We start from the raw sequence: 27,596 nt of genomic DNA, 5'->3' as shown, positions 1-27,596 counted from the left end.
ACCACACAGCCTCCAAGTAATACGCCCTAGCACCCAACAACCCAACAGACATCTCCCATCAGTCGAGCTCGCTAGTCAGGCAGCTCTGATTCGATGAAAATTATACGTTTTACCAATGGATCGTGATACTGCATTCTATATGGGGTTACAAAAAAAAAGCCCTAACAATGTAAAATATGTACTGTAATAAAAGTACACTTCATATTTTAATGCAGTGCATAATTTTCCCAGTTTTCTATAGCATTAATATGAATTATTATTACTTCAATGACTTATCAGTTAAAATTCAGTTAGGCTATATAAATGGCGTTTATGAAAAATAATCCTAACGCCTTTTTGAATGTTCGTCCATCTTCAACAGGCTTCATGTGAAAATTAAAAAAAAAAGATTGAGCTTAATGATTTCAGGTTTAGGGGTCAAGCTATTTTTAAGATATGCATTTGCATTAAATATGGATCAAGCTAAATTTTGCGTTTTGTATTGTGTATAACAAGTCTGAAAATATTATTATTATTATTATTATTATTATTATTATTATTATTATTATTATTATTATTATTATTATTATTATTATTATTATTTGTTTATTTAGCAGACGCCTTTATCCAAGGCGACTTACAGAGACTAGGGTGTGTGAACTATGCATCAGCTGCAGAGTCACTTACAATTACATCTCACTCGAAAGACGGAGCACAAGGAGGTTAAGTGACTTGCTCAGGGTCACACAATGAGTCAGTGGCTGAGGTGGGATTTGAACCGGGGATCTCCTGATTACAAGCCCTTTTCTTTAACCACTAATACACCTAGTTCCGTTACAGCAGTTTTTCTAATGCACCATTCTCTCAGCAGATAAACGTCTCTACTGTAAAATCAACCGAATGTGATGGTTAAGCCCGCGGCAGCATCTGCTACCCCACCCCCGCCAGGTCGTCCCTCCCTCCCGCGAAGCTTCAGCGCATTGCCCCATTACATCTTGTGTTAGAGATTTCAGCACCGGGACAGATCCTGTACAGTCTATGGCAACATGGCGACAGAGGTAAGGAACGGATAGCTTCATTGATAGAAATCTGTCTCTGAAAAGGCTATGCCACCTCGGTATTTTATTTGTATAGGGAGTGGGTGTAATTGTTTGATCAGAATATCCCTTCCCTTTTAAATTTAAACAATAAATAACGACTAGATGTAAGCTGCTGCAACAGAGGACAGCTGATTCAAGGAGAGTAGACTCGGTAGCAATAACTGCACCTGCCCCACAGCTCAGCCGGAACAAAGGAGCTAGCGGGCCCGCTCTCGCTTCTCGGAGTCGGGAGTGGCTGATAACTGCATGTCCGGGAGGGCAACATTGTTTAGACGTGCTCGAAATCATTAGATATGTTTAACACACAATAATTTAAATACAACAGCATCGTATTTTTGTTCCGACTGGTTTGTATGTGTGCTCGTCTAGTAAATTGCGGCACTGGTTATTTTAGATTAAGGCTATTTGGTCTTTCGTAAAATACATGATTTTCAAACACATAGGTATTTTATAAACAGTGATTTAGGAGACACAGCTTTGGTCAAATAGACAGAAGTAAACAAGTTTGGGATACTATTAAATGATAACGGTATCGTATACTCAGCAGTGTAGTGTTCAAATTGAACATAGATTTAGAGCGTGTGTTTTGCACTATGAAAAACATATGGAACGCTTTTCTTATCATAATAGCAATAGTATTCTCTAATATCTTGGTGGATTATTATAAGAGACTGTCGGTACTGCGGAGTGTGGACTGCAGCTGTTTGCCTGTCTGTCTGTCCCCAGGATACAGCAGAGCGATTGAATATTGGTTTGTAATACTGTAGGTGCGGAAGTCAGCACCCTGGACAGAAGCTCTTAGTGCGGTCATAGCGTCATTGTTTCTGGATTTGCAGAAGGGGATTGCATCTCTCTAGGTACTATACAGTGCTAAAGGGCCAGGGCTAAGAACGTCCTTCCTACATCCTCACACTATCCTAGCTAATGCATTTCTAGAAGAAATCTGAAAGAAATAGGCTGTGCACCCTCCAACTTGGTATCCTTGAATATATTATCATTCCATCATCACATACATGCAAATGATTTGTTTGTGTCATGATTTGTGGGCAGTAGTACCACAGATATTATTCATTAATTACCAATGCAAAATAGCTGTCTGGGAAATTTGTCATGCTTTGTCAAGCTTTTATGTGACAAAGGGTTTTTGTTAATACACCTAAACTTAACTCTGTTCCTTCTCACATTATAGGTTAAAAATTCAAGTCACAGTCAGTTTGAATTTCCATATTATTGCATTATCAAAAGGTATCTCATGGCTGACAAATAACCTTTATTGTGAATGTGCGCATAACATTGTGCCAAATGTAAATACATAACTTAATAAATGCAACTCCTAGTAGGAAAGGCAATGGCTTTTGTTTTCAGGTCACTCAGTTCGTAATGTGTCTATATTGCTGGTGGTCTCTAGATTCTTCTCTACTGCAAGCGCTGCGGGGCCATTGGCTGACTCTTCTAAAGAATGGCTATTGCTGCTATTAGGGCAAGTCCCACTGGAGGTAGGAGAGTTGGTATCACACCGCTCTCCACTGTAGGGCTTTTACTCTTCACTGTGCTTTGATTTAAGCACTTTATTAAACCATTCTGAAATGCTTTGTTGGATTAAAGACAGCAAATAGATGAAAGTTAATAATAAAGGTGCTTGTTTCTGCTCTGCAGTTATGTTGTGATTCTCAGAAGGAGGAGTGAGTCTGTCGGGTCTTCTCACAGAGTGATTAGCCATAGCAAGCCAAGCAAGTGGATTGATCTTTTACATCTTGTCCTGCTGTAGTGTGTCTGATTTAAGAATATAGTCCCAGTTTATACCAAGATGCTGTTTATCACATAATTAACATATAACCTTTGCTATGTCATACTATGTTTACCTATTTTTCCTATGATAATACCTCTTTACCATTTGCCACAAGATTCATTTTTTAGCTCCTTTCTCTAATTCTGTTTTCTCCTCATTGTACAGATAGGGGACAGAGGTTTAAACATCTGTGCAATGCACATGCTGTTTGGAAGGCTTCGCGGTGATATATACAACTCCAAAAAACCCAGACAACAGTTGATCAATTGCTGAACATCGTGTTTTCTGTAACACAGCTAAAGAACTGGGTTATTTTTAGACATTGTCATACTGCTACTAAGCACTAATTATTTTTCTTTCTTCATAATGAAGTGAAGGTTGCAGCTGCAAGCTATTTTTATGACTAAATCTGAAAAGCCTCAAAAACTAGTACAGCACTGAATTTTCATCGCTGTTGCCATGCTCAAGTACTTTCTCATTGCCCCCACAGTTTACAGTAATCATTTCCATCTTCCAAGCTTTGAACTAGAAATAGTTGCTTTGGAGGAGAAATTGTATAAAGTATCTTGGGTATTGTTGGTAAAGGCCATTCTCCTCTATATTTCTGTTGCATATTGTGAAATGTAATGGTAAATAAATCTAGTTGCAGCTGCAGTAAGTGTGTGCTACAAGCATTGCATGCAGAGATCTGTGTGTGATAAAACTGTCCACTATAGTAGACATGTAATTATATATTAGAGCAGCTGCACACAATTTCAATATGGTCAATGTATCTTTTTTCAAAGGTGTGTGTGTAGGAAAACAGTGGAGGTATTTGTAGGCACATCAACTTCATATATCCCCTTCAGTCACTGCGTGTAGAATTGTACCATGTTAAGTTTCCTATCTATGTATCTATTTTATCATGCATAATGATTTTTTCAAAGTTTTGGCAGGGCAACTTCTCTAATGCCATAGAGTTCACACAAACAGTTTTACATTTAAAAAAATTACATTGAAAAATTGTGACTGAAGGGGTTTTTATATTGTTTACAGTATTATCCTTTCTGTACAGATATCCACAAGCAAAGAATATTTTTACCAAGGTTTTTTTTCTTTTTTTTTGCCTCCTACAATAACGGTTGATTTTCCTTTTAGCTCAATCTCCATTTTCCTTTATCTCCCTGTGCTTCGTTTCATTGCTTTTGAACATCGTCTGCTTTACTGTGCTGCCTAGGGGCTGCTTGATGCTGTTGGTCTGATTATCACCACATGTTAAACACTGATAAAAGGAGAATTTTCCTCAGCAGCTGCATTTATTTATTTTTGTGAAGGCATTTCCAGTTGGTTTAGCAGCTGATTGACAACATGCGATATGTGCTGTGATATACATCCTTTATTTTTTGGCCAAGTTTTAGCAATAATTTCCATTCCTAGTAGAATACAGCATTTCTCTTTTGGTATATGGTGTTTTCTCCTGAGCACTTGCATCATATGAGATCTGGTCAGCTGTGCCTGTGGACTTAATAAACATCCTCAATACACATTTTAAATATTTCACTTTCACCCTTTCTGACTCTTGGCTGGTAGATACCTACCTGAATTCATTCTTTCCAAATCCTTAAAGATGTATGACACAGAAGTCTTTGATTTCCGGCAGCAGTTGCATGGTGCAGGTCTTTTGCATGGTATCAGCTCTTAATACAGGGACCACTTTATGTCATTTATTTCAAATAGTTTTTGAAGAGCATATTCGTGGATTGAGAGTCAAACTGTTTCCGGCATTATAGATATTACATGTTGTATTTTATAAGACAGGTGATTTTCATGCTCAAGTCTTTGAATTATATTTACAATTGGTGGAAGAAATGGGGATCAAACCTATGACTTCCTCACCTCACAGGCATCCCCCTGCCAGGCTACAATAGTGAGAAAGGCTGTTTCTATAGCTGAGTGTGCACAGGTGCTGCGTATGCTGTGTGTCACAATGTGTATACCTGTAAGCTGTAATTGGTTTGGCAAAACTGGAAAACATGTCATGCCAATAAACTATTTTCAATTGAAATGAGAGACAGAGCGAAAGGGGGGGGTGGAGGGGGAGTGAATAAGAAGGACTGAGATGTAAGGTAATGTAGGTACACAGAAATGTGAATAATTGATCAAAAATGTATTATATCAGGACGTTTCGGACTACAAGTCCCTCTTCAGCTGGATGGAAAATGCAGTGTGTAAACAAGCTGTTAAAAACAATTTGTCTTACCAATTTGTAGTCCAAAACGTGATTTAATTTTTTTCAATTATTCACATTTTTGTATACCTACAGTACTGTGCAAAAGTTTTAGCAGGTGTGAAAAAATGCTGTAAAGTAAGAATGCTTTCAAAAATAGACATGTTAATAGTTTATATTTATCAATTAACAAAATGCAAAGTGAACAGAAGAAAAATCTACATCAAATCAATATTTGGTGTGACCACCCTTTGCCTTCAAAACAGCATCAATTCTTCCAGGTACACTTGCACACAGTTTTTGAAGGAACTCGGCAGGTAGGTTGGCCCAAACATCTTGGAGAACTAACCACAGTTCTTCTGTGGATTTAGGCAGCCTCAGTTGCTTCTCTCTCTTCATGTAATCCCAGACAGACTCGATGATGTTGAGATTAGGGCTCTGTGGGGGCCATACCATCACTTCCAGGACTCCTTGTTCTTCTTTACGCTGAAGATAGTTCTTAATGACTTTCGCTGTATGTTTGGGGTCGTTGTCATGCTGCAGAATACATTTGGGGCCAATCAGATGCCTCCCTGATGGTATTGCATGATGGATAAGTATCTGCCTGTACTTCTCAGCATTGAGGAGACCATTAATTCTGACCAAATCCCCAACTCCATTTGCAGAAATGCAGCCCCAAACTTGCAAGGAACCTCCACCATGCTTCACTGTTGCCTGCAGACACTCATCCGTGTACCGCTCTCCAGCCCTTCGGCGAACAAACTGCCTTCTGCTACAGCCAAATATTTCAAATTTTGACTCATCAGTCCAGAGCACCTGCTGCCATTTTTCTGCACCCCAGTTTCTGTGTTTTCGTGCATAGTTGAGTCGCTTGGCCTTGTTTCCACGTCGGAGGTATGGCTTTTTGGCCGCAAGTCTTCCATGAAGGCCACTTCTGACCAGACTTCTCCAGACAGTAGATGGGTGTACCAGGGTCCCACTGTTTTCTGCCAATTCTGAGCTGATGGCACTGCTGGACATCTTCCGATTGCGAAGGGAAGTAAGCATGATGTGTCTTTCATCTGCTGCAGTAAGTTTCCTTGGCCGACCACTGCGTCTACGGTCCTCAACGTTGCCCGTTTCTTTGTGCTTCTTCAAAAGAGCATGGACAGCACATCTGGAAACCCCTGTCTGCCTTGAAATTTCTGCCTGGGAGAGACCTTGCTGATGCAGTATAACTACCTTGTGTCTTGTTGCTGTGCTCAGTCTTGCCATGGTGTATGACTTTTGACAGTAAACTGTCTTCAGCAGCCTCACCTTGTTAGCTGAGTTTGGCTGTTCTTCACCCAGTTTTATTCCTCCTACACAGCTGTTTCTGTTTCAGTTAGGAGTCCTGGAAGTGATGGTATGGCCCCCACAGAGCCCTAATCTCAACATCATCGAGTCTGTCTGGGATTACATGAAGAGAGAGAAGCAACTGAGGCTGCCTAAATCCACAGAAGAACTGTGGTTAGTTCTCCAAGATGTTTGGGCCAACCTACCTGCCGAGTTCCTTCAAAAACTGTGTGCAAGTGTACCTGGAAGAATTGATGCTGTTTTGAAGGCAAAGGGTGGTCACACCAAATATGGATTTGATTCAGATTTTTCTTCTGTTCACTCACTTTGCATTTAGTTAATTGATAAATATAATCTATTAACATGTCTATTTTTGAAAGCATTCTTACTTTACAGCATTTTTTCACACCTGCCTAAAACTTTTGCACAGTACTGTACATTACCTTTTTCTTTTTGATTTTGCACCTTTTGGTACACAGCAGTTTTACATATATATATATATATATATATATATATATATATATATATATATATATATATATATACACAGTCTCCACAACCGTGGGAGGATATAGATATTGATATAGATATAGATAGAGAGAATAATAGATGGGCTTCACTGAGTTACAGGAAAATAATTCCACCTAGGGTTTGTGTGACATCATGATCACAAGTCCACAGTAAGTGCTAACGTGCAAGTGGTGAATATACAATTTATCCGTGAACAATGGTGCAGTGTTGTCCGGGTTTGTGCTGGCCTTAAGCGACAGCTCCGGATCGTGTTAGCCGTCTAATAAATAACAAACAGACTCGACAAAACAAACAAACACTAAACACTCACGGTTATTTTACATTTGTCCTTCAGTGGTTCTCTCTTAACCATAAACAAAGGAACAGATCACCTAGCCACGTCCCCTATTTGTACCGTCAGTCATGCCCCCTTGGTTAGCAAGTGCAGTCGTCTCTCCTCCAATCTGCGGTTGCCACATCGCTTTTCCTCTGGAGCAATTAATGTGCCCCCTTTCTAGATGGCCGACTTCCACCTAACCCTGGGAATGAATGGTCAGGCCATCCAGTCTCGGGCACTCTGTTCCCTTTACACTGCAACCTCTCATTCTGTCTCTGCCACATGTGCTTACAATCAATTCTAAAGAACATAATTTTAAAATAAGAAATTGTCCAATGTTGTCTGCTTTTTACAATGTACCACCTCCTGTTGTAAATCCATCTCAATTCTGCGTGCAGCTTTGTAGCCAGTTTCAAAGCTACGATTCTGCCTCAGTTCCCCAGAAATACGCAGTTGTGAAGTCAGTGTGTTATAAAAGCTGCATGAAGTATGTGCATAAATCATGCAAGTGTGCTCTGTAGCACTGGCAACTAGTAATAAAGTTGTCAATAAGCGGCGTACAGTTGCTAATATCAGAATTCTATGGGATGGGATTGGTTCCATATATATATATACTGTATATATTAGTGAGAGGGGTGGATCATTTCCATGACATCCTTCTTTGTATTTAGGCTTTTTAGGCGGAAAAGTAAACCATTTAATTGTACCAATTAAAAGTTAAATAAAAGACAGAAATGCTTAGCATGGACAACTTGAAATGTTTACATTGGTGGTGCTATGTTATCCACAGTTCTGTGCCCAACAACACAGAAACACTGTAGATTATTCAAGGATTCTGCCTTACTTTGTGGTTTATCTTTTCTAGGGAAAGATCAAGACATGCATTTTAAAAAAATGTGCTCTACCGGCTGGCTTATAGTTGAATCATTGGAGCCGGGAAAGGAGTTTGTTTTAGCCAGTGATGCCATCAAAGTTTGACCTGGTGAAATAAATAAATAAGCAATCAAGCTGCAACTGGCCTAGAGGAGCTGATGACTCCTCAAGCACAGCCAGTGAGCCTGGGGATGAGGGATGAGGGAGAGGCAGGCAAGGTGGTAGCCATCAGCAGCTCATCTGTCACTGTTGTTCTACTGGAATTACCATGAGAGAGGGTCTTCCAGGGAACCTCATTTGGACATTAACACAAAGCAGAAACAGACAGAATCCCTGCTCCTTTAGTACCTCCATATTCCTAAGAAACCCATGAGGTTATGCATTGTGTAGAGAGAACTTGAGTTTCTTTGTGTTTTTGCCCTGACAAGTTGCCATGTATTACTAAAGCGACGTGCTGATTCAGCATTCAAACTTGACCACATAAACTGCAGAATCATGTTGGTTTCTTCAAGTCCAAAGTCTGTCACTCCTCCTCCATGGGACTTCCAGCTAAAGAGTTTATATTATTGAAATGGTATGTTTCTTCTCTCCATCATATTGAGAGAACCTATTCCCAATGTAATCAGTGCCAAGGAAATATTTTTTTGAGAAATTCTCTGATCACCTAGGATTTTAAAGGAAGGCTTCAATGAGACAGGTCATTAACCCATTACCAGATTCCAGATGTATTAAACTCAAGGCAGTGTGAATTAAACCCAGCCTGATTTCTCTTAAAAGTATTATTAATAATGGAGTCAATGAGGGTAACACACCCCAAGGGCAATTAATAGTTTTTTCTTCAAAGGCAGTGAGGTCACAGTTATGACTAGACTGAGTTTTAGAACTGATGTGATGAATACATCTAAAATGCCTTTGTTGAGGAGTTTTGACAAAAGTCAGATGTATGTCTTTCACAGAAGTCACTGCTGTTCTGATTTTTTTCTGGTCTCCCATTCAAAAAAAGTCTAAAGTACATAATAAATTATTATTTCATGATCAAAAATGTGTGCATTGTCTCCTTCTGCTAGGAAACTGTCAAGCTTGTCTTTTGGATACTTTTGATAATGTTACTACAATAGGTGCCTGTGGGAGGGTGTGGGGAGTTCACTAAATACACGGGAGACAGTCAGATCTTTGAAACGCCGCACAGGTGCACAAGATTTATTTGTTTATTTTACCCTAGTGGGGTGGCACCAGGAATTTACCTGGGAGGTTTACCAGCAATGGTATTCCTCTCACGCTTGTGGAGACAGTTTCTTTTAGGGAATAATAATCAAAATCCAAAGGAGAAAATAACACAAGAAAACAAACACTGTAAATAAAACTACAAATGAAAATTCTGCTACCAGCAGTGTCTCGCAGCCTCCACTATTCTGCGATGTGCCAGAATGACAATCTGTTCTACCCTCACTATACTATAACAGGGTTGCCCAAGTTTCCCCTGTGCTAAAGTAGAAACGTCCCAGAGACTGTCCTTCTACAGTATGGGTACGTGAAATGTATAATTACTGTGACTGTCTTTCTCCACTGTGCATGCTTGCCCTTTTCCTTCTGCCATTCTCTGTAGCCTCAGCAAGCCAGCCACCTTGATTTGGTCTTTGGTTTCACTCCTGACACTAGTGTTCTTTGAGTTACTCCAGGTCTCCGAGCAGAGCTCCTGCTGTGTTTTCTCCTAGAAGGGCAAGAAAGAAGGAACCACTGCACGTTACTTTTATTGGTCGATCATCCCCCCCAAGACCCGCCTCCTGACCACTCAGAGAGTGCCAGGTGACACACCCCTCACCCAACCTCTCTGTGTCAGTGCCATGATTGGCAGGCAGGTCCTCCAGGGCTTTTGAACAACCCGCCCCCCCCCCCCCGCATGCGCATGCATGTGCCCGATAGCCGGCACAGATCTCGCCCTGCTACAGTGCCCAATCTAGTTTAAACGCTCTCACTGATATGAAATAAACACAACCTCTCTAAATGTCTTCCTCTGATGATTTATGTCTTAATGTATTACATGTGATTAGAGTAAGACTGGTGCCCAGAGTACATCTACTCAGTGGGAGGATCTACACAGAGGGAGATCTTCATTTGCCATTTCTCTCCACAGTTTCACAACCTGCAGGAGCTGCGACGGAGCGCCTCGCTGGCCACCAAAGTGTTCATTCAGAGGGACTATACTGAGGGCACCACCTGCCAGTTCCAGACCAAGTTCCCAGCCGAGCTCGACAGCCGCGTGAGAGCACACTCTTACTTTACTGAAGTGGGATAGAAGGGTTTGCGGTTCTCCTTTATTTATTTAATGTACATGTTTTCTTTGTTTTCTCCGTTATTTTCCATAGACTTGCTTAATTTACTTCAGGATCATACACTTTTTGACATAAGAACATAAGAAAGGTTACAAACGAGAGGGGGCCATTCGACCCATCTTGCTCGTTTGGTTGTTAGTAGCTTATTGATCCCAGAATCGCATCAAGCAGCTTCTTGAAGGATCCCAGGGTGTCAGCTTCAACAACATCTTTTTTCAGGTCAAAAAAGTCCCCTGGGTCGACATTGTCAATACCTTTTAGAATTTTGAATGCTTGAATCAGATCGCCACGTAGTCTTCTTTGTTCAAGACTGAATAGATTCAATTCTTTTAGCGTGTCTGCATACAACATGCCTTTTAAACCTGGAATAATTCTGGTCATCCTTTGCACTCTTTCTAGAGCAGCAATATCCTTTTTGCAGTTAGGTGACCAGAACTGAACACAATATTCTAGAGGTCTTAATAAAGCATTGTAAAGTTTTAACATTACCTCCCTTGATTTAAATTCAACACTTTTCACTATATATCTGAGCATTTTGTTGGCCGTTTTTTTTTATAGCTTCTCCACATTATCTAGATGAAGACATTTCTGAGTCAACATAAACTCCTAGATCTTTTTCATAGATTCCTTCTTCAATTTCAGTGTCTCCCATATGTTATTTATAATGGACATTTTTATTGCCTGTGTGCAGTACCTTACACTACTTCACCCTATGGCATTTCTAGAGTTTGGCAATACCATCATGTCTAATCTGAAAAACATACACTGACCCAGGGAATCTTACTGGCTAATTAAAACATCCTAAACGGACACAGGCAGACAAGCTAGACATATTTAAAGTTTAAAATGCAGGATTACAGTGCTGGAGAGCTGACATTGGAGTGCTGTAGTGCTCATTATTAAGGCGCACGCTTACAGTAGCAGTGCTGGGTAGCAGTTACTGATTTGTTAAGTTATTGTGGTCGTGCTGGAATGCTCAGAATTAGGTTCAGAGATACTTATTAAATCATCCACTTCAAGTGGTTTGCCTTGGAGTGCTATAGAGTTTTATGAAATCTGCTGTAATATTAATAACCTAGCACTGCACACTACAATAAGTGTCAAGCACCTAATTATTTAAATAATTGAGGGGTTTGGAAAGAAACAAGGGAAATACAGATAAATAATACAAACCAGGTTGTTTCATGATCTTTTAATCTTATCAAGTTGAGAGTGTATTTCTCACGCACTCTTTGCTGTATCAGGCCCCCGAGTACAAGATAAAATAAACTTTTTTTGTCATTGACATTCTGAGCATGAGATCTAAAAGCGTAGTTTTACTGCTAATAGGTTCCAAGAGGGATGTGACTTATAATATAGATTAGAATATCCCAGAGGTTTTTCCTCTTCCAAAATTCCTATTGTGTTTCATTCATACATTGAATGTAACACTTACAATGTGGCAATTCATAAAAACAAGGGTTGGAATAAAACTGGAATTGATTGTGATTGAGTAATTACTTTATTGGAAATTAATAGAAAATACTGTTTTATTAACTACTACTGTACTTTGAAGCATAAGACAAAAGCAAATTTGAATAAAAACAAAACAGCGGTATTGAGCTAACAAGAAATTGCTTAGGCAGTTTGCTTTTGCACTTGCTGGACCCAATTCTATTCAAATGCCTCCTGCATATTGTAAAGTGTTCCCTTTGGCTGTCCCTGACAGATTGAGAGGCAGCTCTTCGAGGACACAGTGAAGACTCTCAACAACTACTATGCAGAGGCCGAGAAGATTGGGGGTCAGTCATACCTAGAGGGCTGTCTGGCCTGTGCCACGGCCTATATCATCTTTATGTGCATGGAGACACGTTACGAGAAGGTGAGGCCCTGCAGTTGTGGTGAGGCTCCCTTACTTACCGTGAAAATCGTTTTATAGGTTGCACTGGCACAAAAGTCACTCCCCCCTTTCTGAGACTTCAATTTTAGGAAAACACCTTTTTTGTGTTTAAAATACTTTTTTTTTTACAATTGATTTTTTTTTTCCCTACATGCTCAACACAGATAAATAAATAAAGATACACAGGTTTAGTTTCGAAATAACTGTTGTTTACAACATTTTATTCCATTAATATATTTTATAGTGTTGTTTTTTGTTTTTAGTTAAACTGCTAGGAACTATTTGTTTTTCAAAATTTAAAAAGTAATTATTAACAGAGCGTAAAATCAAGTTATGCATCGCGCATCACATCTGTATTAAACTACCGGTATTTTATTTGAGCTTACCAAGTACCCAAACAAGTTCAAGAACGTATCTTCTTTGTTTCACTGAACATTTCTTTCCAAAACCATATTAGGCAATAGTTCCTGCTACTTCTACAAATTGGTTGTATTAATTCAGATTTAAAAGAAAAATATTAAACAGTGTTGCTTCATCAATTAAAAAAATAATAATAATAAAAATAAATAAATAAAACAGAGCACCGTTTAATAACCAGCAAACAAAACTTTTTAGTGTTGCATACGGTGCAGTACAATTGCATTCAATTTCCAGCTGTACAAATACATTCATTTTGTTTTGTTGATCAGAACCATAACCATACACATACTTTACAAGTGTACCATTGCATTGCACTGACATGAAGAACAAGTTACAGTATGTATTAAAGTCATTCAAAGTACTCCATTCAAACAAAATGTTTTCTACATTGGGCCATAAACACTTTCATTCTCTATCGGCTTGTTTTTCTTTGGCCATTTTAAGTTCGTCTCTGTTTCGTCAGCAGTCACATATTGTTTTTTCAGCAATACGTTTAACATGTATTTCAGAAAACATGCAATTTAAAACCTCTTGAGAAGCATTTTCATTTTTTTTTTTACTGTTCTACTTTATCCAGTCTCAAAGTCACCTGCATTATTATAGCATTGCCGTTACAATGAACAGAAGACATGAAAATACTATTCTGATTTCTAACCGATAGCTGTTTGGTATGGATCCCAGGGGCGGGTTCAGTTTGAATGTTGACAGATCAATGGCTCGGGAGGGTGAGAATAAGGAAATTCATAGAGACTGACAGCTATTGTGTTAACACCTAAAGAAGCAGTATAGCTGTGATGTTTTCGAGTGGAGGTCAGTTAAGAGTCTGAAAGCTTGTGTTTAACATTCAAAATGACTAAGAGTATTGAGAGTAAGAAATTAAAACAACAAATAAATTGGGTTGTTGGCAGTTAGGTTAGTGTGAGACACAACCATGGCTGTACTTGTTCCATCATGGCACTGGTACAGTAGTTTAATATTAGACACACTGGTGTATATGCCACACCAGTGTATTAGTCGCTCCCCCCTTTTTATGGGCCCCACCTAGAAAATCGACTTATTCGACGGTTTTTACGGTAATACACTGTAAACCAAGGCATTCAACGTGTTCTAACCTCTCGTAAAAATAACAATGTTCTCAAAAGTACTTTATTGTTTTGTTGTTGATATTTTACTGATCAAACTTAAAATGCTCTGCCACAAGTTTAGAGTTCTCTTCCTGTGTAATAACCCTGAGCCATACATTCATGTTCTTTGATTCCAGTACAGCAATATGGGTCATATTTTCAAAGCATTTCCTCATTTCTTTAATTAACTCCTATTTTTTTAATGAGAAAAAAACATATTAATATAACAAAGTGAAAAAGAAAACACATTGAGAGTGCTTAAGAGGACTTTAAATATATAACATGCAGTAGTTGTTTGGTCCTAGTTTTGTAAAATTAGCAGGTGTTTTCAAAAGATAATAGGATTTAATTAAAGACTGCAGTAAATGCTTTGAACATATGGCCCTATATGAGATCAGATGGGGCCATGTTAGCTGTAACACAGGAAAACATGCTGCATGTGTGTGACAGTCTGGCTCGCAGTGGTGTGGTGGATGACATCACGGACCAGGAAGTAACTGACTCCAAAACAGTGGATGGGCGGGTGAAACTGAGTGCAAAAGCACTCAGCGTATTTAATAATAAACAAACAAAATATTTAAACAAAATACAAACAAAAGGGCACGAGGGCCAAACGAATAAATAAACAAACAAGTAAGTGCCGTGCTGGATTATCCAGCACGTATTAGCAATTGTTTTTTTAAATATTATTCCTTCTCTCCGCTCCCCGTACTCTCTACTCCAACACCCCAACATCAAGTGCAGAGAGCTGCAGGTTTATATACTCTGGCCGAGGGATTAACTAGTTGGTAATTATCTTATTATCCCCCGGCCAGAGTCTGCACGCGTTTGGTAAGGATGCATGACTGTCAGCTATTTAAGTAATCAGTAGCTGATCAGCCATGCATCCTCACGGGGTTTTTAAATAATAATAAAAGACGCGGCGCTTTTACCCGCGCCGCAAACAAAAATACAAATAATAATAAATAGGGGCGGGACACTCCGCCACACATGCCCCCCCTTGTGCGCAGCACACATGGCCCCAACGGCCACCTCCCCCCTCAGTCTTAAAGTCCCGGAAGAGGGGGAAGCAAGTTACTTCTGGGAGGTGGCCATGGTGGAATCTCTGGCACCCCCCCATTCTTCGTGGCCGGCAGCTCCCTCTTCCGGGGCTCCCGCCACACTCTATCCTGCCGCGAAAGTGCGGCTGGGGGAGCTGGTCTCCTGACCTCTCCCCCCTTCCTCATGGCCGGCAGTTCCCCTCCATGGAGCTCCGGCCATTGTGTAGCGACCCCAGGCGAAGCAGGATCCCTGGCGACCCCAGGTGAAGCCGGACCCTCGACGACCCCAGGCGAAGCAGGATCCCTGGCGACCCCAGGCAAAGCCGGACCCTCGACGACCCCAGGCGAAGCAGGATCCCCGGTGACCCTAGGCGAAGACGGACCCTCGACGACCCCAGGCGAAGCAGGATCCCTGGCGACCCCAGGCGACGGCAGCAGCAGCGGACCCTCGGAAGGCGACGGCAGCAGCAGCGGACCCTCGGAAGGCGACGGCAGCAGCAGCGGACCCTCGGAAGGCGACGGCAGCAGCAGCGGACCCTCGGAAGGCGACGGCAGCAGCAGCGGACCCCCGGAAGGCGAACTCGGGAGGGGAGCCCCTGGCCATGGAGGCGGCAGCGGGAGCTCCACTTCTCCCTCGTACCCTGTGTCCTGTGGAGAACAAAAGGCAGCCCCAGGCGATGCAGAACAGCCATCCCCAGGCAATGGCGATGGTGGGAGGGGAAAGCAGTCCTCCCACAGCGGCTGAGACGGAACCAGCAGGTATTTACCCTCTGCTGGTGGAGCTGGGAGTGGCAAGCAGTCCTCCCACGGCGGCTGAGGCGGAACCAGCAGGTATTCACCCTCTGCTGGTGGAGGTGGGAGGGGCAAGCAGTCCTCCCACGACGGTTGAGGCAGAACCAGCAGGCATTCACCCTCTGCTGGTGGAGGTGGGAGGGGCAAGCAGTCCTCCCACGACGGTGGAGGCGGAACCAGCAGGCATTCACCCTCTGCTGGTGGAGGTGGGAGGGGCAAGCAGTCCTCCCACGACGGTGGATGTGGAACCAGCAGGCATTCACCCTCTGCTGGTGGAGGTGGCGGAGGCAGAGGCAGCTCTTGCTGCTCTGCTCCTGGTGATGGTGGAGACAGAAGCAGCTCCTGCTGCTCTGCTCCTGGTGGTGGTGGAGACAGAGGCAGCTCCTGCTGCTCTGCTCCTGGTGGTGGTGGAGGCAGAGGCGATGGGGCGGATGCTGGCCACTCAGAGGGAGGCTGTGGCGGTGCTGGCTCCCTCTGCTGTGGCGGCTGGGCTGGTGTGTGCCGTGCTCCCTTCAGCAGCATAAATAGAGGCTGCTGGGGAACACCAGCATCCTGCCCTTCTCCCCCCCAGAAAAATTCAGGGGGTTGAGCCTGTAACTCCTCCCCTTCTGGCTCTTGGGACTGCAGCTTGGGTCCTAAGGCTGTGGAAGCGCAGACTTCCACCTCTTGGGCTATGGACGCACCGACTCCCCCCTCTTTGGGCTGTGGACGCACCGACTCCTCCCTCTTGGGCTGTGGACGCACCGACTCCTCCCTCTTGGGCTGTGGACGCACCGACTCCCCCCTCTTGGGCGTAGGACGTTCGGGCTCCTCCCACTCGGGCGTAGGACGTTCGGGCTCCTCCCACTCGGGCGTAGGACGTTCGGGCTCCTCCCACTCGGGCGTAGGACGTTCGGGCTCCTCCCACTCGGGCTGTGGAGGCGAAACCAGCAGGCATTCTCCCTCTGCTGGTGGAGACGGTAGCGATGGCTCCTCTCCCTCTGATGCTGGAGACGGTAGCGATGGCTCCTCTCCCTCTGATGCTGGAGACGGCAGCGATGGCTCCTCTCCCTCTGATGCTGGAGACGGCAGCGATGGCTCCTCTCCCTCTGGCGCTGGAGACGGCAGCGATGGCTCCTCTCCCTCTGGCGCTGGAGACGGCAGCGATGGCTCCTCTCCCTCTGGCGCTGGAGACGGCAGCGATGGCTCCTCTCCCTCTGGCGCTGGAGACGGCAGCGATGGCTCCTCTCCCTCTGGCGCTGGAGACGGCAGCGATGGCTCCTCTCCCTCTGGCGCTGGAGACGGCAGCGATGGCTCCTCTCCCTCTGGCGCTGGAGACGGCAGCGATGGCTCCTCTCCCTCTGGCGCTGGAGACGGCAGCGATGGCTCCTCTCCCTTTTGTGCTGGAGATGGCAGCAGCAGGGTCTCTCCCATATCCGCAGCCAGGTAGTTGAACACCATGGCTGCGATGTCTGGGAGGGAAGCTGGGTGGTGTTGCTGTTCCCAGGCCTCCCAGCGCTCCCCATCTCTTGCCCACAGGAGGTTGATCACTGCAGGGAGGGCTTCCTCATAATCCCTCCCCGGCTCCACCAGCCAGTCCCAGACTCCCTCAGAGGAGAGTGCATTCGTCCTCTTTGGAGGATGCAGGTCCTCCCTCACTGGACGCTCTGGCTCCTCTTTCTCCTGCCATGGAGGGGGTTGGTCGGGTGCTATGTGACCCACCTCCCCAACAGCGAAGCACCACTCCTCACCTTTCAAGCAGGTGGGGCAGACGTCCAGCATGGTTGAGCTACAGTGGGACCTGCGACCGGCCCCACGCTGCTGTAGCTGCTGCTTCCTCCGTCCGCTTCTTCCCATATTTTCTTTTTTTTTTTTTTTTTCCCCCAAAAAACACACAAAAACACTTTGGAAAAAAAAACGAACAAAAAAAACGAGCTTTTCTTTCCTGGTCCGGCTATTGGAGGCGTTTGTTTTGTCCCACGCAGGACACCATATGTGACAGTCTGGCTCGCAGTGGTGTGGTGGATGACGTCACGGACCAGGAAGTAACTGACTCCAAAACAGTGGATGGGCGGGTGAAACTGAGTGCAAAAGCACTCAGCGTATTTAATAATAAACAAACAAAATATTTAAACAAAATACAAACAAAAGGGCACGAGGGCCAAACGAATAAATAAACAAACAAGTAAGTGCCGTGCTGGATTATCCAGCACGTATTAGCAATTGTTTTTTTAAATATTATTCCTTCTCTCCGCTCCCCGTACTCTCTACTCCAACACCCCAACATCAAGTGCAGAGAGCTGCAGGTTTATATACTCTGGCCGAGGGATTAACTAGTTGGTAATTATCTTATTATCCCCCGGCCAGAGTCTGCACGCGTTTGGTAAGGATGCATGACTGTCAGCTATTTAAGTAATCAGTAGCTGATCAGCCATGCATCCTCACGGGGTTTTTAAATAATAATAAAAGACGCGGCGCTTTTACCCGCGCCGCAAACAAAAATACAAATAATAATAAATAGGGGCGGGACACTCCGCCACAATGTGGCATCAGAATGTTGACAGAAAAAGAAAAGAGAGAGATAAAAGAGGGGAAGAAGGAGATTCAGTGGAGGGAGAGAATACGTTGCTTTGCTCTCTTTCTGGAAGAGGGGACACAACCCCCTACCCCTACCTATTTCTCTTGCAGCTTGGCACTCCATCCCTCTCTCTGTCTCTCTTTGGGTGAATTATGAGATAGCTGGTTGGCAGGGCGGCCAACTGGCCCCGGAGTGTGGAGCAGCGTGGCGTAGCAAAGCCTCCTCAGCTCATTGCCTGGCTGCTCCCTGCCCCCTGCTCCACACAGGCAGTTATTGTTTCAGGTGGAACTGTATCTGCATGAGAAACACTGCACATCCCCCGACGCCCGCTCTCCCTCTCTCACTGCGGGTTGCTGAGTGAAGGTTCAGCGCCCCGGGACTTTCTCTTTCACTGCATGGGCACACATCCCAGGGCTGGCTAGGGTTACCTGGGCAGAGTGATCCCTAAGTATGTCCACTCTGTACAGCCGGGTCCTTGCAGTGCACAGGTCCTGGGTGAGTACAGGCAAATGGGACAGAGAGAATCTAAAACCATGGATATCCTTTGTCAAAAGGATCCAATTGAAGTGATAGCTTTTCTGCAGTTTATAGCCCATAAAATCAGACAGGATTAGGAATATTACAGCAATAAACTCTCTCAGTAAGCAAGCCAACATTAGGTTCAGGACAGGGACATGGTAAAGCATGGTGAAGCATAACCAAGCATGGGAAAATATATGGAAGAACATCTAGGGCATAATGATTCACTGTAGAAGCATGCAGATGGTTTTATGCAAATTTACCATAATAAATGATGGTGCATCTCAGCATGACACAGAGAATAGTTATAAAGTGGAGACACTCCATGAAATAGCAGGGTGGTCAAATTGTCTAAAAATGCAAACAGATATATGCAATGTATTTTTCTAGGTCTCAGATGTATTTCACTCAGTCGTGATATGTTTTAGTATTCATCATAAAAAATATAACTTTCTGGACTGGAGAACAAACAGTTTCACTTCAGTGGGGCGTGCAGTACTGGATTAATGGATTTAGCATCACTGGCTTGATACAAATAAATAACTCTTTTTTTACATGGCTTTTATTTCCTAATTGTCCCTAAATGTAAACCATTTTATTCTTGAGGTTAATGCAGCAAAACTATACCAATACAAAATGTAATTATGGTCATTAAGAATAGCCCTTCAGGAGCTGTTGACGATTGAATCAACAGCGCTGTATTCCAAGACCTTAAGAATCGGCTAAAGGCATATTCACCAATGCCATTTGGATGACTTGTGTCAGAAAAAGACAAACCAAGAAATATTTGGGATGTGATTATAATATAAGTTAGGCATGTACATTAACACCTTTAACATATACTGTAGAAGAAGTGATAGACTGAGGGGTAACCCCAGTCTCCCAACATGCTTTGCTAAAAGCCAAGGCTTTATGTAGCACTATGCCTACCATTTAATCCACTGTCTCTCTCTGCACAAGACTGTAATAAACTAAGATAACATTTACTTGCACTGATGGCTTTCAATAATAATCATCTTTGGCTTGGGATGTTTTATTGTTGCTGCAGTAAATGATCTAGCGTTGTCTGCTTAAATGTTAATTGCACTAGAGCACAGTCACTGTAACTGGAGCCCCAGTCACAGTCCTGGAAAGGTATAGTGCATTGCTGAGTGAGTGTGCAGCTGCCAGCCGCTCTGTGCTATCTCAGGGAGGATTTAACGCTGCTGTCATGGGCTGTACCTCCAGGTGCTGAAGAAGATCTCCAGGTACATCCAGGAGCAGAATGAGAAGATGTATGCTCCCCGTGGCTTGCTCATCACAGATCCCATTGAGAGGGGCATGAGGGTTGTATCCTTTCAAAGAGGAAAGAACAGTACTGTGTGTTTTAGTGTGTCTGTATATATATATATATATATATATATATATATATATATATATATATATATATATATATATACAGAACTTGATGTGTTTCTTTACCATATTTTGTAAGAGATTCAGTACTTTTTGGAGCTAGTTCAGGTTTTTTTGGCATATTCATGTATTAATGTAGCTGGCTTTTGAATATTGACTAGTGTACACTATGTGTCTTTGTGTTCATTTTATTTTTCGGGAAAAGGTTTTATTGCGCTGTAACAACCTAGGTTTCTATGGTAACTGTGCTTTTATTATCACTATAGCAATACCTCATGCGCGTGTGTGCATTGGAGAAAGAGATACATTCTCACTAGAAGGCACCCTTACTTCCTGGCAAACTGAAGAAGGATGCCAATGTCTGTAACAAATATATTTTTATTTAGGAAATACTGACAGAATGTTTGGGAGCTTTATAAAGAGCCTCTCTCATCTCTCCCACTTTCACACAGCTCAGAGATATCCAGACGCACCCCATAAACCCATTCTGCTCTTTGTTCGGGACGGTGACATCACAGTACCTCTTTTCCTCCAGATCAGTGTGCCCGGTGCAAGTCCCCAGTGTGAGTAATCTCAGCCCAGCCCCACATGATTCCTGTTCGTGACTCACCCACAAGTAAACACAAAGTGGAGACCATCCTAATAGCAGATGAGATGTTCTCATGTTGTTAACCCTGTTCACAGACTGGGCCCCAGGTACTTAAGGAGCTACACTTTAAAAAGCAACGCAAGTGAATTTGTTTCTTTATTTTATTTAAACACAATTTACTGTAACAGGAAACTGTCAGGGTAATGACAAAAGCATGCTTTTATCCCAAGTGTATTCATTGCTCACTGTGGGGAGGCTTGTCATATTTAAAGACATCAGACGTCTAAATTAAAATATCTTATAGTGGAATGGAAGGAAGATTACTACTCCTCTAAATTATGAATTGAATTATGTTTGTTATGTAAGTACCAGCATGTGCAGGCTGATGATCTTGGAAGATTTAGAGACACATGTATATTATATGCATCTATGGATGGGGCTAAACTTACATAGGGTCATGTAACAGGAGAGTAACACCTGGCACTTTTACAATTTTACAAACTGAACCCTCAGTAGTTTATTTCCACATGTCTCTAATTTTTAATAATATTTTCTACTTTAAAAAATAGGAGTAAAATACAACCATAAAGCAGAGTTAACACATGTAATACATAGGTAAGCATTATAAAGAATAGGAGTTCTGGTAAAGCATATTAATAAACATGGCAAAAACCAGGGTAAACTATGGTAAATGCATATTATAACCATGGGAAAACTGCACAAATACTGCGGTAAATGTTTATAAGAGACTGTGGCTGGGCAAGGAGCCCTACACATGAAAAGGGGGCAGGGAAGAGCCCTGCCATAAATGTATTATTTATTTATAGAAAGGGGTACACCTACGCCCCTGTGCAATTTATTATTTTATATTTGTTTTGTTGTATTATTATTATTATTATTATTAATATTTATTTATAAATATGACGTTTTAGTCTTTTTTTGTTATTGTTTTATAAATGTGACGGTGGAACCATATATTTTGTATTGTTTTACAGCGTGGATGGGAAGCCCCATCCACATTAAAACCCTCGTGCAGAAGGTGACCACCTCCAGAGTTAATTAATTGTTTAATTGTTGCTAATCGGGAGATGGTCACCTGCATATAAGCCTGCAGCTCTATGCACTCAGTGTGGGTGTTCGAGAGGAGGAACGAGAGCGGAGGAGATGACAGAAATGAAACGAAACAAAACTAAAATAAATTAAATCTAGGAACAGTGAAGGCGATTTGGAATATTTATTTTCTGATTGTGTTTGTGATTATTTTGTTTAAACTTTTATTTTCCTCTGTGAGCAGTAGTGTTTGATAACAGTGCTATCTCGGGTGTGTGTTTCCTTAACTCCGGGGCTCCTTCAGATTGAGATCTCCATCTTCGAGGACCGTGGCAGCAGTGGCTCCAGTTCCAGCTCCAGTTCCACCTCCAGCAGCAGCGGCCGGTGACTGGAGGAACGGCCCCAGGGGTACGGGTATCGGGGTGCTGGGGGGCTCTCCAAGATCCGCATGCTGAAACATGAGAGCACCAGGTTCTGAGGGGAGCGTAGTCACAGCCAGGGCATCACACACACACTCACACCACTCTTTCATAGACTTTGTTTCCATGGGCACACATCAATCTTGTTTTTAATTGTATTATTATAATTATTATTATTATTTATTTCTTAGCAGACGCCCTTATCCAGGGCGACTTACAGTCGTAAACAAATACATTTCAAGAATCACAGTGCAAGTAATAATACAATTAAGAGCAAGATAAATACAATGATGAATACAATGACTTTGGTTCAAGCAAGTACAAGTGTGACAAAATACAATTCAATAATGCAGCAGATAAGTGTCAGTGATAGTTACATCAGGATATAATTAAATACAAAATACTACAGATTAAACACTTGGCAGATTATAGTACTCTGAAGTACAGGATTAAATGCAGTAAAATAGGGGGCAGATAAGAGCAAGTAAAGCGCATTTAAGGAAGGGTGATATGTGTCCCAGGGGAAAAACAGAGGAGTTCTACAGGTGCTTTCTGAAGAGGTGAGTCTTGAGGAGGCGCGGGAATGTGGTCAGGGACTGGGCAGTCCTGACATCTGTGGGAAGGTCATTCCACCACTGCGGGACGAGGGTGGAGAAGGAGCAGGCTCTGGAGGCAGGGGTGTAGAGGAGGTAGAGCCAGTCTAGTGCAGGCGGAGCGGAGAGATCGACTGGGGGTGTAGGGAGAGATGAGAGTCTGGAGGTAGCTGGGTGCAGTCTGGTCAAGGCATCTGTAGGCTAGTACATGAGTCTTGAACTGGATGCGAGCGGTGATCGGGAGCCAGTGGAGTGAGCAGAGTAGTGGAGTTGCATGGGAAAAGCGAGGCAGAGAGAACACCAGACGAGCAGCGGAGTTCTGGATGAGCTGGAGCGGACGGGTGGCGGATGCAGGGAGGCCAGCCAGAAGGGAGTTTCAGTAGTCTAGGCGGGAGAGTACCAAGGCCTGGACCAGGAGCTGGGTGACGTAGTTGGTGAGGAAGGGTCGGATTCTTTGGATGTTGCTTAGGAAGAATCGGCAAGTGCGTGCCAGAGTGGAGATGTGCTGGGAATAAGAGAGGCAGGCGTCCAGGGTGACTCCGAGGTTCTTAGCGGAGGAAGAGGGAGAGAGCTGACAGCTATCTACGGACAAAATGGTCAACAGCGGTGTACATTTCCTCTGCCAATGTGCCTCAACCCTCCACTGTCTGACACAGGGAGAGGGTAGTGTTAGTGCCCACCCAATCCATGGCTTCTCAGAGACACTGCCAGTAATGTGCCATTAAGTGCCAATTTTGAAGTTAATTTTTGTCGTAGACCCTTGTCTCCAGGAACAGGGGGAGTAGTTTCACACAAGCCCCAAAACGGCAGATTACAATGGCTTTAGGTCACTATTGATCAGTGGCTTCATATTGACAAGCTGTTAAGCCACTCAGTCTTGCCTTGTGCCTTCATGCTAGTTTGTGCATCCCCATCTATAATTGTTTTAGAGAGTTTGCCATTGCAGAAGCTTTACTATCGACTGTGCCACTACTTAAGGCCATAGCAGTAAAAGTAGCAACAATTGTAAAAAAAGGATAGATGTCGTCTAATGGATTTCCTCTACAGACACACTTTATTTAAAACTTTGGAAACAATGCTGTTAATGTGCTTAGAGGCAGGCACAGCTCAAGACAGTCATATGACAGTGTACCCATGGAAACATCTTTCATTTGTTTCATTTAATGTCCTTGAGTTTAAGTGTATTTATTTACTAATGTAGTCATTTGTTCATCTGTTCCTTTATTTATTTATTTATTCATTTAATTATTTATTTATTTATGTATGTATGTATGTATGTATGTATTTATTTAAAATGTCAGGACTATCACTAGTGTAGGCCTGTGTGCATGCTGATTCATTATTAAGAAAACTCTTCCCCTCTTGGCAAAGTGAAGCTTCTTGAAGAAAGTGGACCAGTTCACAGGAGGTAAACAAGTTTTAAACATCCTTCAGCTTCAGCACATCCCCCCTCCACACTGAAGTTCTGTGAAATGGCCCACACTAGGACCAGGACCAGGACCAGGCTGAATCCCTAAGGACCTGATCCTTTGTATATTTGGCTTTCCCAGTTTAGGGCACCCACAAGTTTCCACACCATATTTGGAAATATGTCCTCCCTGTATGATTTGAACTTTTGTTTTTCATAATACTACTAATAAAAAATTTCCTTTTGCATGTCTAAATTCAGACACTGTTTTTTGTATTTGTATTTATTTGTATTTTATTTGTGTGTGAGTGTTTACATTTTCTTTCACCTGGCTAACTCCTCAGACTTCTTACATTTTATAAAATTAAATTAGTTGCGCATTTGGCTTCAAGGCCTTTTTAATCTGCACACCACATTAGTAGCGCACGATGCCTTCATGTTTCATTCCAGTGGATACCCAGCCTGGGGCTGACTGATGGATTCTGAGCCACTGAGCCAGTGTATATTGTACATGAGTACTGAAATGCATGATAGTCTTCTTGTACAGAAGTGAATGTGCTGTAAGTGAGTCGGAATTGTATTGATGTTACATAGGACTCCCTCCCCAAACAATCATGAGGGTGGGGCAAGGGGGTATTACGGTATAAATGACATGGTGGGGGATTATAAGGACAGGCAGATTGAATCTCTAAGAGGAATGTAGGTGGAAGATCAGAGTTTTAGTGGAAAAAAATAAAACGTGACAGTGTGGCATACGATACCGAGAGATAGAAAGGGGTTGGGTGGGAATCCAGTGTATTATGGCAGTTTTGTAGCTGATCTCAGGACAGTTATGGGAAGGCAAACTTTATTTTAAATGGACACAAGGGGTACCCTCTACCTTTACCATGTACAAATTAAGTATGATCCGTTTTGTATTTCTAATGCACATAGTGATGTACCAACCCACAGAGAGAAGGGGGAAAACAAGTCTTCCTATAGTTAGACAATGAGAGAGCTGAGAAGTGGGCAGAGCTCACCTTTTAATCTGTAGAACGGGAGAATGACATTGCAGGGGTAGGGGGGCTGATACTGCACATCATCAACGCTACAAGCTGCCTTTGAGGTTTTTAATGCCGTAACTTCTGGCTGTTGAAAGTTGTCATGGCGAGTTGATAACAACAGCCACTTTAGAAGAACTAGATGAGGGTTTTAGTAAATAGACTGAATTGTATTAGGAAGTCAGTTTATGGTGTCAAGCTGTGATGAGCTCCATCGCTTGCTCGCTTTCTCTCCTGATGTTTTGTTTCAGTAGTGACCGGTTCATATAGATGATGAGGATAGGTAATAGGTATCAGGTGCTGAAGCAGACTGTAAGCCAAGACTAAGATTTAGGTTTCACCAGAAAACGTCATGTGAAAATCTGTCCTCTGCACTTGTGTCCAGTGGAGTAGAAAAGATTAGATATAACTTGACTGTTCATTTGAACGAATATCAACTCTTAATGGTGTTTATACAGTGTCTGCAGAGCACACAGACATTCACCAATTAAGGGATAAATCCCAAGAACCTGGTCTCAGATAATAGCTGTTAAATGAGACATGTGTTCTTAATGCCTGAAAGTTAGCTACATGACCTGCTTTAACTCAGCTATCCGAGGAGCATATTCCCAAAAGGGGATAAATGTTGTGTTTTAATCCCAAAATACTGACAAACACCAATCTGTTGAAATTAAAATCACAAACTGTCAGTGTAAGTTCTGTCTTGTCTTCATGTCAGGAAGACAGACTGTTCTAAGCAGTTCTTGAAATCAGATGTCAACAATGTTTTCAAAAGGGAGAAATTGATATGCTTAATAGAGCCCTAGGACACATCGATTCAGGACAGCTTTGTGTATGAGACATGCAATTGCTGCCTCTGCCTTTTGCAATAATCAGTTTCCATGGGTGAAAAAAGCAAGCTATTTACATTGCTTTCATTGATCTGGACACTCTGAATACTGAAACAACACTGTGGTATGGTGACATTGGTGACTGTATGCCTATTTGTTCACATCATGGCTGATTAGATATTTAGATATGTGCTTATTTTATAGTAAATAAGTTACTTTGTATTATTACTACCTATGCCAGATATGAATAGCATAGCATCACACAGGTAAGTCCTCCAGAATTGTACATCCCCCCCCCCATTGGTGTTGTACATATACTATTAAACAGGGATAAAAAATGTATTGTGATACAGTTTCGAGCCTTATTCAGTAACATTTTCGACAGCTATGCATCTGTTTGCGATATGAGCATGTTTAAAAATAAATCCTGATATTTTCTTGGCTTTACCTACCACTATATTTGTGTGCATTATATAATTTTTCTTTGAACTGTATTCTATTAACCGCAAGAGCACCGATACAGTACACAACAGCTGGAACTTTCCATTCCATGCAAACTCTATGAAGTTAATGACTTATAGAAACAGAAGTTACAATGGGCCCTATTCACAAAAAATGTAAGGACTGTTTAAAGGAATGTGTTGATAAAGCCCATTCTGAATAGTTAAATCTAGATTGTAGTTCACAAGTGTTTATTGAGATTCATGTAAGATAAGGCTATTCTCTCTTATTTTTAGCCTGTATGACTCACCTTTTATAATAGCTTCAGGAATCTTTCTCCCCCGTAGATTTCACTGTCAGGGTGCGTGTTCTCTAATGGAATCCATTCCATACCACCCCCCTTTCTTTAGTGAGGTTTCTAGTAGCCAGATGCTCACTGGAAAGGAGAATCCAGACTCTTCACTCCCAATATTTAACTCTCTGAGGATTTGTTCTAATAGCTCATTTTGTGTGTAGCTACATCACTATCACTATACACAACCATCATTCCATTCAACAGATTCATATTGGAATACTCTGTATGTTATTTATATATTCCATATGTTATTTATATATTTATAATATATAGTAGACGCTAATAAACATGTGATACATGTGATGAAATGTCTATCAGATAGTTTGTATCAGATGGAAATTATACTGTATATTATAAAAGCACAACTAAATTATATAACTAATTGACCTGGTTTGAGGTTTTATTTGATACAATTTCATAAATAAGTACATGGCTGGGACAAAGACCTTGACTGGAAATGCAGATTTTGCCCATGTGGGTGATATAAGGCAATGATACAAGAGCCAGTAAGGCGCTTACTGTGAAGTAGCCAACACTGCCTCCACTAGCTATACCTTAACACCAGTGCTTACCTATACAGAAAGTGTACAGTTGCTGCATCACCTTACTGGAATTCCACTACAGCAGTCTAAAATTTGTCTTGATCTCGTGCCAAATGTAATTTAAAGAATTTTTCCAGACGCATGCCATATAAGTACTGTACT

General features: G+C 42.3%; 1 protein-coding gene across 1 annotated transcript; it reads left to right on the top strand.

The window, feature by feature from the left end:
• The first annotated feature begins 663 nt into the window (after nt 1-663).
• On the top strand, nt 664-27,261 carry LOC117416241 (golgin subfamily A member 7B). The gene is made up of 5 exons (XM_034027333.3): nt 664-1,037; nt 10,243-10,368; nt 12,150-12,302; nt 20,000-20,101; nt 22,111-27,261. Exons 1-5 carry the CDS (start codon nt 1,026-1,028, stop codon nt 22,192-22,194), a joined length of 477 nt encoding a protein of 158 aa, XP_033883224.1. The 5' UTR covers nt 664-1,025; the 3' UTR covers nt 22,195-27,261.
• The last annotated feature ends 335 nt before the right edge of the window (nt 27,262-27,596 follow it).

The sequence above is a fragment of the Acipenser ruthenus genome, chromosome 7, assembly GCF_902713425.1.
Source record: "Acipenser ruthenus chromosome 7, fAciRut3.2 maternal haplotype, whole genome shotgun sequence".
NCBI classification, from domain to species: Eukaryota; Metazoa; Chordata; class Actinopteri; order Acipenseriformes; family Acipenseridae; genus Acipenser; species Acipenser ruthenus.
This window is presented reverse-complemented; position numbering and strand designations above follow the sequence as displayed.